Genomic DNA, 12,288 nt, shown 5'->3' with positions numbered 1-12,288 from the left:
TCCCCGCCTGTCACCTTGAAGGTGAAGGTCTCGTTGAAGGCGGGGTTCAGCGTCTTCCGATGGACTTTGGTCTCATATTTCTTCTTCTTGTCTGGAAGGAGGAAGACCTTGACGTAAGGGTCCGAGGTGCCGCCCATGTCCAGGGCGGGCAGTTCCGCGGCTTGCAGGACGCCCACAGTGAGCTGTGAAGACAGCGGGCGCCCGTCAGCCCCCCAGGCCCCAGGGAACCGCGTGACCCCGGGAGGTGGTGACCCGCCTGAGGTCGCACGGCACCCGGGCCTCCCTGGAGCCGCGCCCATGTCCCCGCCCCCCACCTGGTTGGCCTGGAAGTCGTAGTCGAGGGAGAACTGCAGCTTGCCCAGGTTCTCAGGCTGCTTCTCCTCCTCGCCCTCGCCCTCGCCCTCCGTCAGGCCCGTCTCTGCATCGTCATCGTCCTGGGGGGCTGAGAGAGCAGGGGGCATCAGGGACAGACGGGGGAGCACCCCCATGCAGAGCCCGCCCCGGAGCCGGTGGAGGCCCCAGTCCTCCCTGGGCAGGACGCCACCCTGGGCAACACGTACCAGGCGTGTGGGCCGGGCGTCCAGGCCGGGCGCGTCCACAGGGAGGAGAGAGGAGAAGGTGGTGAGAAACGCCGCAGCACAGACCAGCCCACGTGGAGCCGGGGGCTGCCCTGCACATGGGCCCCCACACGCATCCTGAGGCCTCCCGGGTCCCCCCCACGCACATGCTGAGGCCTCCCGGGTCCCCCCCCACGCACATGCTGAGGCCTCCTGGGTCTCCCCTACGCACACGCTGAGGCCTCCAGGCTCAGCCCTCCTGCCATCGTCCGCACTGACTCCTTCAGCAAGGTGAGGTTCCCAAAAGGAGACACGGGGACACCTCCGAGCTCTTTCTGGCCTGGGCCCCCCGGGAGACGGGCAGAGAGGAGCCCAGGTCCCCGTCCCCCTGCGGGCTCGGCCTGGACCAGCCCTGCTGGCAGCGCAGCCCAGCCCCCCTACCTGGCCGCCCCGCATGTCCTTCATGTTCATGGCGTTCTTGGCACCCTTGCCCTTCTCCTTCTTGTTCTTCTTCTTCTTGCAGCAGCACTTCTTGCAGATGCAGAAGCAGCAGGTGAGCAGCAGAAGGCCCGTGACCACGGCGATGGCGATCAGCGCCCAGGGGGGTACTACCCATGGGGAGACGGGGTCAGCGGTGCCCGCCGGGCAGTCCACACCCCATAGTCAAAACCCAGCCGGGCTCTGCTGAGACGTGACTGGCTCACACGGAGGATGGGACGGCCCTTGTCAGCCCTGATGGGGCTGGGGGCAGCCTTCATGTGCAGTGCTGAGAGGGTCGAGCTCCTTGATGACCTCGGGGGGCATGGGGCTGGCCCTCGGCTGCTCCTTCCAAATCTGGACCTTGGGTGTCTCCTCACCATATTCACCAGGAACCCATGAAGCAGTTAGTGTAAGTCGGCCAGTTGTGTCCGAATCTTTGTGACCCCGTGGACTATACAGTCCATGGAATTCTCCAGGCCAGACTACTGGAGTGGGTAGCCACTCCCTTCTCCAGGGTATTTTCCCAACCCAGGGATCCCGCATTGCGGGCGGATTCTTTGCCAGCTGAGCCACCAGGAAAGCCCAAAAATACTGGAGTGGGTAGCCTTTCCCTTCTCCAGGGGATCTTCCCCACCCAGGAATTGAACCAGGGTCTCCTGCATCGCAGGTGGATTCTTGACCTACTGAGCTATCAGGGAAGCCTTAGTGGGGAGGGTTATCTTGTAACAGAACTATTTCAAAGTGTAGCTGGAAGACTTCATCTTTAGGTTTCACGTTTTCTTCCAAGTCGTAAGAACATTCTGCCCAGGGAGGTGAGGGCTCACAACCCCCTTGTCCCCTCATTAGTGACAGACCACTCTGCTGCCCCCACCAGCCCCGGTCCTGAAGGCGATCGCCAAATGATCCAGCCTAGAGCCCAGATGTTAGGAGAGCCCTCAGCCTTCTCACCCCCATGGCCCGCCCAGCACAGGGACACTCACGAGGGAGCTTGACGATCTCGTTGAAGAACCTCTCCTTGAGCATGGCAAACACGTCCTCCTTGCCCTCGCCCGCACCCCCGCTCTCTGTGGAGTTGTCTGCCGGGCCGGCGGGCACGGCGGTGGTGGCGGGAGCCACCATGGGCTCCTGGTTCCTCTTGAAGATGCTCCTCATGGTGGCAGAAGGAACAGCTGCGGGTGAAGGGGGCAGGGTGAGCATCCCAGAGGCCCGAGCGCAGATGGCTCTGCCCACAGGCTGCGGAAGCCTCTTCCAGACGCTAAGACTGTGGACAAAGGCCGGATGTGACAGGCCCACAGCAAACATCCTTCTGATGGTGAAGAACTGCAGCCTCACCTCTAAGATCAGGACCAAGACAACGGTGTCCACTCTCGCCACTGTTACTCAACATAGTATTGGAAGTCCTAGCTACGGCGGTTAGAGAAGAACAAGAAATAAAAGGAATCCAGATTGGAAAGGAAGAAGTAAAACGGTCACTGTTCACAGATGACGTGATACTACAGAAAATCCTAACAGTGCTACCAGAGAACCACTAAAGCTAACGTTGCACAAAATTAATATACAGAAATCCCTTGGTTCCTATACATTAACAACAAAAGAACAGAAAGAGAAGTGAAGGGGAAAATTCCATTTACCATCACATCAAAAAGAATAAAATACCTAGGAGTAAACCTACCTAAGGAGGCAAAAGACCTGCACTCAGAAAACTATAAAACACTGATGAAAGAAACGAAAGACAGACAGATGAAGAGACACGTCGTGCTCTCAGAAGAATCAATATTGTCAAAATGACTTTACTGCCCAAAGTAATCTACAGACTAAGTTCAATGCAATCCCTATCAAATTACCAATAGCACTTTTCACAGAATTAGAACAAAAAAAATTATAATTTTGGAACTTACGGAAACACAAAAGACCCCAAACTGCCAAAGCAATCTTGAGAAAGAAAAATGTAGCTGGAGGAATCGGGCTCCTTGAATTCAGACTAAACTACAAAGCTACAGTCATCAAAACAGTATGGTACTGGCACAAAAAACAGAAATCTAGATCAGTGGAACAGGGCAGAAACTCCAGAGATGAACCACTCACCTGTGGGCACCTTATCTTTGATAAAGGAGGCCAGCCAGAATATGCAATGGCATAAAGACAGCCTCTTCAATAAGTGGTGCTAGGAAAACAGGACACCTACATGTATAAGAATGAAACTAGAACACTTCCTAACACCATAACACAAAGTCAACTCAAGATGGATTAAAGACCTAAATGTAAGACCAGACAGCTATAAAGCTCTTCAAGGAAAACATGACATAAGTTTGACATAAATTGCAGCAAGATCTTTTTTGACCCATTTTCTAGAGTAGTAAGAATAAAAACAAAAATAAATGAGACCTAATTAAACCTTAAAACTTTTGCACAGCAAAGGAAACCATAAGCAAAAAGACAACCCACAAAATGCAAGAAAATATTTGCAAAGACTGACAAAGGATTAATCTCCAAAATATACAAATGGCTCATGTAACTCGACATAAAAAAATTTAAAAGGGGGCAGAAGATCTAAACAGACATTTCTTCAAAGAAGACATACAGTTGGCTAAAAAGCACATGAAAAAATGTTCACCATCAATAATTGTTAGAGAAATACAAATCTAAACTCCAGTGGGGTATCACCTCACACCAGTCAGAATGGCCAGCATCAAAAAGTCTACAAACTGAATCCTGGAAAGAAGGGAACCCTCCTACACTGTTGGTGGGAATGCAAATTGTTACATCCACTATGGAGAACAGTATGGAGGTTCCTTAAAATATTAAAGACAGAACTACCACATGACCCTGAAACCCCGCTCCTGGGCGCATGCCTGGAGAAAGCCGTAACTTGGAAAGACACGTGCGCCCCGGCGTTCACTGCAGCAGTGCTCACAACGGCCAAGACGCGGAAGAAGCGTGAACATCCGTCAGCTGCAGTGGGTAAAGAGGGCGTGGTGCGTGCACGCGGTGGGGTGTTACTCAGCCCTGCAGAGGACGCACTGATGACCCTGCAGTGAAGTCAGGACCCGGAGAGGATCATACTGAGTGAAGTCAGTCAGACAGAGACGAAGATATCACTCGTGTGGAATGTGAAAGAAAGACAAATGAACTTACTTACAAAACAGAAATGTAGTCACAGATGTAGAAAATAAACATGGTTAACAAGGGGGGAAGGGATGGGAGGGATAAATTGGGAGATTGGGACTGACAGATACACACGGCCGTGTGTAAAATAGATATATATATAAAGACCTACTGTATAGCACACGGAACTACTCGACACTCTGTAGGGACTTATATGGGAACGAATCTAAAAAAGCGTGGCTCTCTGTGTATTATAATAGATGTGATACACCTGAAACATGATACTGTAAATCAACTACAATAAAGTTTTTTTAAGCTTTTCTTTACTTAATCCCTTTAAGTTCAAGGGTACTTCAGCAGTAGCACCTCGGGAGCAGCGGCACCCCTCGGCCGGCATGCACCCCCAGGGCTGTGCAGAACCCCCTTAGTCACACACACGCCCATTTCACAGAGGCAGAAACAGCCTGGGCACCCCCTCCCTTACCCAGAGCGCACAGACCACGTGGCTTTCCTGAATCTCATTCCACCCGAGCACACCACCCAGGCGAGGAGCCAGCTCACAGTGAGAACCGAGCCTCCTCCCGGACCCACACACGGGCACCCATCCACACCCACCCAGGGTGGGTTTCAGCCTCTGGTCCAGGAAGGCGGCACCCACGTCCATCCCCGGAGTCGCCCCCTCCCCGCAACAGCACGTTAACTTCCTGTTGAAATGAGTCACTCAGTTTTGTGTGGCTCTTTGTGACCCTGTGGACTGTAGCCCACCAGGCTCCTCTGTCCATGGGATTCTCCAGGAGAGAATCCTGGAGTGGGTTGCCATGCCCTCCTCCAGGGGATCTTCCCGACCCAGGGATCGAACTTGTGTCTCTTGGCAGGAAGGTTCTTTACCACCAGCGCCACCTGGGAGTGTGGTATTCTGCATTTTTCACGTAAAATTTTGTCCCAAGTATTTTTGTTTATCATGACAATTTTCCTTTTCTTACTTAAACAGCCATATAATGCCCAGCTCCACAGTAACACATACCCCATTTGTGTAGTCATCCCCTGTTTGAGCTTGGGTGGTTTTCAAGTTCTTGCTGCTAAAGTATTCTTGTGATGGTCTTCATTTAAGGTAATGTTCTTAGGAGTTTTTCAACTCTGCTCCCCCCCCTCCCCTCCCCACCGAGCTATTTCTGCTGCTCAGAATAGGCCCCTGAGGTCAGGTGGGGCGGACACGACATCCCCCTGCCCGGCCACAGCGGGCACCCAGGGGCGCACCCCTGGGGATCCAGGCCATCAGACAAACAGCACAGGAATTTTACAATTTCCCCAGCACCCAGGGTTCTGCTGAGGGTTTCAGAGCCTCCTCTAAGAGCCCATGTCCTCAGCGGAAGCAGCGCGGCCACCCCTCGGCGGGGCCACACCCCACTCACTCCCCAGTTCCTTCCCGTGCTGGTCCGACAGCCCCGACCGACCCGGAAACGCGCCCTGAAGAGCAGGCGGAGCCCCCCGGCCCTCCCTCCGGGCCACAGCAGCCCCTGCCCTGGCCCCTCACCCCCACCCTGCCGTCCGCGACCCTGCCCCCCGACTTTAGAGGCTTGGCTGAAGGCGGTTCACACCCACGCGATCCACTCACTCGACGCTTCCATCTGGTGGTTCAGTATATTCAGAGGGTCGTGCGGCCATCACCACGACCCAGTTAGAACGTTTCCACCAAAAAGGAGCCCCACTTCCTCACCTGCCGCTCCCCGCTCCCTCCCTCCTCCCAGCCTGGGCACCAAGGCCTGTATGCAGACTCCCCTGTCCGCACGTCTCACACAGACGAAATCACACCATAGGGGACCTGGCGTCCTGCTCCCCCCACAGCACCGTGTCCGCAAGGGCGCCGCCTGGAGCCGCCGTCAGCACCTCATGCCTCTCTGTGGCCGAGGAACATTCCTCCACACCGCTCACACATTTACCCATTTATGGACATCGGTCACTTCCACTTTGGTTTCCTGAAGGATGCTGCAGTAAACATCTCTGTGCTTTCACCTCTCTGGGATAAATGCCCGTGAGTGGAGCTGCTGGGTCATACGGGAACTACATTTGACATTTTAAAGAACTACCAAACTTCCCCGAGCCACTAGGGGGATCAGCATAGAAGTTCCTTAAACTAAAAACCGAGTCACCACATGGTCCCGCAGTCTCACTCCTGGGGATATATTCAGACAAAACCTTAATTCAAAGAAGATGCATGCACGTCTGTGTTCACAGCAACGCTATGCACGACAGCCAAAACACGGAAGCCACCTAAACGCCCCTGACGGAGGAATGGGGGAGGAAGACGCGGTGCACACCCTCAGTGGGGTACTCCTCAGCCACAGTGAAGAAGGAACTGACGCTACTTGCAGCCATGCGGGTGTCCCTAGAGATCATCACAGTGAGTGAGGCAGAAAGACAGCCGTCGCTAATGTGATATCACATATCACTCATGTGAAATCTGACGTATGACGCAAGCGAACCGATTTACAAAATGGAAACAGACTCACGGGACACAGAACAGACTTGCAGCTGTGGGAGGAGAGGAGGGCAGGACGGGAGTCTGGGGTAGCAGGTGCCGGCGTTCTGTACACAGCGGGCAGACCAGGCCCCCGCACCGCGCAGGGACCATGCTCAGCATGCTGCGGTGAATAGTAACGGAAAATGATGCTTTACAAAAGAGTATATGCGCGTGTGTATGTGATGTGTGTGTGTGGTATTAGAGATACCAAGGGAACATTTCATGCAAAGATGGGCACAATAAAAGACAGAAATTGTATGGACATAACAGAAGCAGAAGATATTAAGAAGAGGTGGCAAGAATACACAGAAGAACTGTACGAAAAAGATCTTCACAACACAGATAATCACGATGGTGTGATCACTCATCTAGAGCCAGACATCCTGGAATGTGAAGTCAAGTGGGCCTTAGAAAGCATCACTATGAACAAAGCTAGTGGAGGTGATGGAATTCCAGTTGAGCTATTTCAAATCCTAAAACATGATGCTGTGAAAGTGCTGCACTCAATATGCCAGCAAATTTGGAAAACTCAGCAGCGGCCACAGGACTGGAAAAGGTCCAATCCCTAAGAAAGGCAATGCCAAAGAATGCTCAAACTACCGCACAATTGCACTCATCTCACATGCTAGTAAAGTAATGCTCCAAATTCTCCAAGCCAGGCTTCAGCAATATGTGAACCGTGAACTTCCAGATGTTCAAGCTGGTTTTAGAAAAGGCAGAGGAACCAGAGATCAACTTGCCAACATCCACTGGATCTTCAAAAAAGCAAGAGAGTTCCAGAAAAACATCTATTTCTGGTTTATTGACTACGCCAAAGACTTTTGACTGTGTGGATCACAATAAACTGTGGAAAATTATTCAAGAGATGGGAATATCAGACCACCTGACCTGCCTCTTGAGAAACCTATATGCACGTCAGAAAGCAACAGTTATAACTGGACATGGAACAACAGACTGGTTCCAAATAGGAAAAGGAGTACGTCAAGGCTGTATATTGTCACCCTGCTTATTTAACTTATATGCAGAGTACATCATGAGAAGCGCTGGACTGGATGAAGCACAAGCTGGAATCAAGATTGCTGGGAGAAATATCAATAACCTCAGATATGCAGATGACACCACCCTTATGGCAGAAAGTGAAGAACTAAAGAGCCTCTTGATGAAAGTGAAAGAGGAGAGTGAAAAAGTTGGCTTAAAGCTCAACATTCAGAAAACTAAGATTATGGCATCTGGTCCCATCACTTCATGGGAAATAGATGGGGAAACAGTGGAAACAGTGTCAGACTTTATTTTTTGGGGGCTCCAAAATCACTGCAGATGGTGATTGCAGCCATGAAATTAAAAGACGCTTACTCCTTGGAAGGAAAGTGATGACCAACCTAGACAGCATATTGAAAAGCAGAGACATTACTTTGCCAACAAAGGTCCATCTAGTCAAGGCTGTGGTTTTTCCAGTAGTCATGTATGGATGTGAGAGTTGGACTATGAAGAAAGCTGAGCGCCGAAGAACTGAGGCTTTTGAACTGTGGTGTTGGAGAAGACGCTTGAGAGTCCCTTGGACTGCAAGGAGACCCAACCAGTCCATCCTAAAGGAGATCAGGCCTGGGTGTTCATTGGAAGGACTGATGCTGAAGCTGAAACTCCAGTACTTTGGCCACCTGATGCAAAGAGTTGACTCGCTGGAAAAGACCCTGATGCTGGGAGGGATTGGGGGCAGGAGGAGAAGGGGACGACAGAGGATGAGATGGTTGGATGGCATCACCGACTTGATGGACATGGGTTTGAGTAAACTGTGGGAGTTGGTGATGGACAGGGAGGCCTGGTGTGCTGCCATTCATGGGGTCGCAAAGAGTCGGACACGACTGAGCGACTCAACTGAACTGAATTGTGTGTGGTATAGTGTGTGTGCTGTGTTTATGTGGAGCCTGTACATGCAGGCTTTTGTCAGACCCACCCGCTGGCCGCAGGTCCTGGGCCTGCCCCGCCGCGGTGGCCGGGGGAGGCAGCCCAGCTGGAACCCCAGGATGCCCCTGCTTGCCAGATGACGCCAAACAAGTCGCTTTCTGAAACCCGATTTCCTCCAATAAAACCCGGAGAAAATCATACCTGCGTTTCAAAACTGCTGTGAAAATGACAAGAATAAACTTGACGGTGTCCACCTGGAGATGACAGTCAATGCAGGTGATCGGATCCGACCCCAGAGCCCCTGACACGGGCCTGAGTGGCCTGGGCACAGCAGAGGCCCGGCCCACGGGACCAGAGCCAGCGAGGGGCTCAGCGCCAGGCGGCCCCACAGACCAGCATCAGGGGAAGCCCACCCAGGGGCCTTGAAGCCCAGGAAAAGGGGAGCAGAGGCGGGAGGCCGGGCAGGGGCCCACAGGGGTGTGCTCACAGCCCAGCCCGAGGGTCTGGACCCGGACGGTAGGAACCGGGACACAGGACGGGGTGGTGGGACCGTGCATTCACTCAGCAACACCGACAGCGCACAGCCTGCTCCCGATAGAGCGGACATAAGCTGAATGTTCCGTGACCGCACAGGAATGAGACTAAAAGTATAGCAGTGAGGGATGCACGGGGCGGCCCGGGCTGGCTGGTCTGTGACGGGCTGAATCTGGCCCACTCTGGGGGAGCAGGTATGCCTTCCTGAGGCGCTGACGGTGGAGGGGCCTCCGAGCACAGAGGGCAGCAGCAGGACGTGCAGAGGCCCAGGGACGGGAGCGGTGGGGGCCCAGAGCCCGGAGGAGCCCGGCACGGGTGCAGGGGGCCGTGGGACCAGACACACAGCTTTCTGGCCACAGCAGGGAGGACTATCTTTCCCACAGAAGAAGGGGAAGCTGCTGGAGGGTTTACTCATGCGTGTAATATGATCAGTGATCAAGGGATCAATCCGAGAAGAAGATATAACCATTGTAAATACACATGTACCCAACTTAGGAGCATTTCAATATGTAAGGCAAATACGAACAACCAAAAAGAGAGAAACTGACAGTAACACAGTAATAGTGAGGGACTTTAATACCCCACTTTCAACAATGGACAGATAATCCAGACAGAAAATTAATAAGGAAGTACAGGCCTTAAATGATGCATTAGACCATATGGACTAAACTTCTTATTGCAAAATTCAGACTTAAATTGAAGAAAGTAGGAAAACCATTATGCCATTCAGGTATGACCTAAATCAAATCCCTTATGATTATACAGTGAAAGTGACAAATAGATTCAAGGGATTAGATCTGATAGAGTGCCTAAAGAACTATGGATGGAGATTCCTAACATTGTACAGGAGGCAGCGATCAAAACCATCCCCAAGAAGAAGAAGTGCAAAAAGGTAAAACGGTTGTCTGAGGAGGCCTTACAAATAGCTGGGAAAAGAAGAGAAGCAAAATGCAAAAGAGGAAAGGAAAGATATACCCATCTGAATGCAGAGTTCCAAAGAACAGCAAGGAGAGATAAGAAAGGCTTCCTAAGTGATCAATGCAAAGAAATAGAAGAAAACAATAGAATGGGAAAGGCTAGACATTAGACAGCTCTTCAAGAAAATCAGAGATACCAAAGGAACATTTCATGCAAAAACGTGCATGATAAAGGACAGAAATGGTATAGACCTAACAAAAGCAGAAAATAGTAAGAAGTGGCAAGAATACACAGAAGAACTGTGTACAATACAAAAAAAAAAAAAAAAACTTTAATGATCTGGATAACCACCATGGTATGATCATTCACCCAGAGCCAGATATCCCAGAGTGTGAAGTCAAGTAGGCCTTAGGAAGCACCATTATGAACAAAGCTAGTGGAGGTGATGGAATTCCAGCTGAGCTATTTCAAATCCTAAAAGATGATGCTATCAAAGTGCTGCACTCAATACGCCAGCAAATTTGGAAAACTCAGACTGGAAAAGGTCAATTTTCATTCCAATCCCAAAGAAGGGCAGTGCCAAACAATGTTCAAACTACCACACAATTGCACTCATCTCACATGCTAGCAAAGTAATGGCTCAAAATCCTTCAAGCTAGGCTTCAACAGTATGTGAATTGAGAACTTCTAGATGTATAAACTGGATTTAGAAAAGGCAGAGGAAGCAGAGATCAAATTGCCAACATCCGTTGGATCACAGAAAAAGCAAGGAAATTCCAGAAAAACACATATTTCTGCTTCATAGACTACACTAAAGCATTTGAATGTGTGGATCACAACAAACTGGAAAATAATGGGAATACCAGACCACCTGACCTGCCACCTGAGAAGCCTTTATGCAGGTCAAGAAGCAACAGTTAGAACCAGACGTGGAACAACAGACTGGTTCAAAATTGAGAAAGAAGTATGTCAAGAGTGTTCACCGTCACCCTGCTTATTTAACTTATATGCAGAATACATCATGCAAAATGCCAGGCTGGATGAAGCCAGAAAATGCCAAGCTGGAATCAAGATTGCTGGGAGAAATATCAATAACTTCAGATATGCAGATGACACCACTTTTATGGCAGAAAATGAAGAGGAAATAAACAGCCTCTTAACGAAAGTGAAAGAGGAGAGTTAAAAAGTTGGCTTAAAACTCAACATTCAGAAAACTAAGTTCATGGTATCCAGTCCCATCACTTCATGGCAAATAGATGGAGAAACAATAGATACAGTGACAGACTATTTTCTTGGGCTCCAAAATCACAATGGATGGTCACTGCAGCCATGAAATTAAAAGACGCTTGCTCTCTGGAAGAAAAGCTATGACCAACCTAGACAGCATATTAAGAAGCAGAGACTCCACTTTGCCAACAAAAGTCTGTATAGTCAAAGCTATGGTTTTTCCAGTAGTCATGTATGGATGTGAGAGTTGGACTATAAAGAAAGCTGAGTGCCGAAGAATTGATGCTTTTGAACTGTGATGTTGGAGAAGACTCTTGAGAGTTCCTTGGACTGCAAGGAGATCAAACTAGTCAATCCTGAAAGAAGTCAACCCTGAATATTCATTATAAGGACTGATGCTGAAGCTCTAATACATTGGCCACCTGATGCGAAGAACTGACTCATTGGAAAAAGACCCTGATGCTGGGAAAGATTGAAGGCAGGAGGAAAAGGGGACAACAGAGGATGAGATGGTTGGATGGCATCACCAACCCAATAGACATGAGTTTAAGCAAGCTCCAGGAGTTGGTGATGGACAGGGAGGCCTGGCGTGCTGCGGTCCATAGTCGGTGATGGACAGGGAGGCCTGGCGTGCTGCGGTCCATAGTCGGTGATGGACAGGGAGGCCTGGCGTGCTGCGGTCCATAGTCGGTGATGGACAGGGAGGCCTGGCGTGCTGCAGTTACGGGGTCACAAAGTGTCAGACACGACTGAGCGGCTGAGCAACAGTAACAGAGCATCCCACCCAAAAGCAGAGACGCGCGCTCTCCTCAAGTGCACACGGAGCGTTCTCCAGGACTGACCACATGCGGGGCCACAAGGTGAGCCTCAGTAAGTTTAAGAAAATTGAAATCATAAGGAAGCATTTTTTCTGATCATGACATTATGAGATTAGAAATAAACTACAAGAAAAAATATTAAACCAAACAAGTGGAAGCTAAACAATATGCTACTCAACAACCAATGGATCACTGAAGAAATTAAAGAGGCAATAAGAAGATA

The 12,288-nt window shown here is 50.4% G+C and overlaps 1 protein-coding gene across 7 annotated transcripts in view; it reads right to left on the bottom strand.

The window, feature by feature from the left end:
* The window catches only part of SYT2 (synaptotagmin 2), an 81,367-nt gene that overhangs the window by 2,935 nt on the left and 66,144 nt on the right, over nucleotides 1-12,288 (bottom strand). For 5 of the 7 annotated variants that reach the window (XM_043924112.1, XM_043924115.1, XM_043924114.1 and 2 more), the window contains exons 2-5: nucleotides 2,018-2,206; nucleotides 999-1,165; nucleotides 315-434; nucleotides 15-182 (exon numbers count right to left, since the gene is read on the bottom strand). In XM_043924112.1, the coding sequence (XP_043780047.1) occupies nucleotides 15-182; nucleotides 315-434; nucleotides 999-1,165; nucleotides 2,018-2,189 (627 nt within the window). In that variant the 5' untranslated portion in view covers nucleotides 2,190-2,206. Of the gene's footprint in view, nucleotides 1-14; nucleotides 183-314; nucleotides 435-998; nucleotides 1,166-2,017; nucleotides 2,207-5,166; nucleotides 5,276-5,954; nucleotides 5,975-12,288 lie in introns of those variants that run through there. The other 2 variants (XM_043924116.1, XM_043924113.1) reach the window with 2 other exon arrangements.

This window comes from Cervus elaphus, chromosome 14 (assembly GCF_910594005.1).
Source record: "Cervus elaphus chromosome 14, mCerEla1.1, whole genome shotgun sequence".
Classification (NCBI taxonomy): Eukaryota; Metazoa; Chordata; class Mammalia; order Artiodactyla; family Cervidae; genus Cervus; species Cervus elaphus.
Note: the sequence above shows the minus strand (reverse complement) of the source record. Positions and strands in the feature narration are given on the sequence as shown.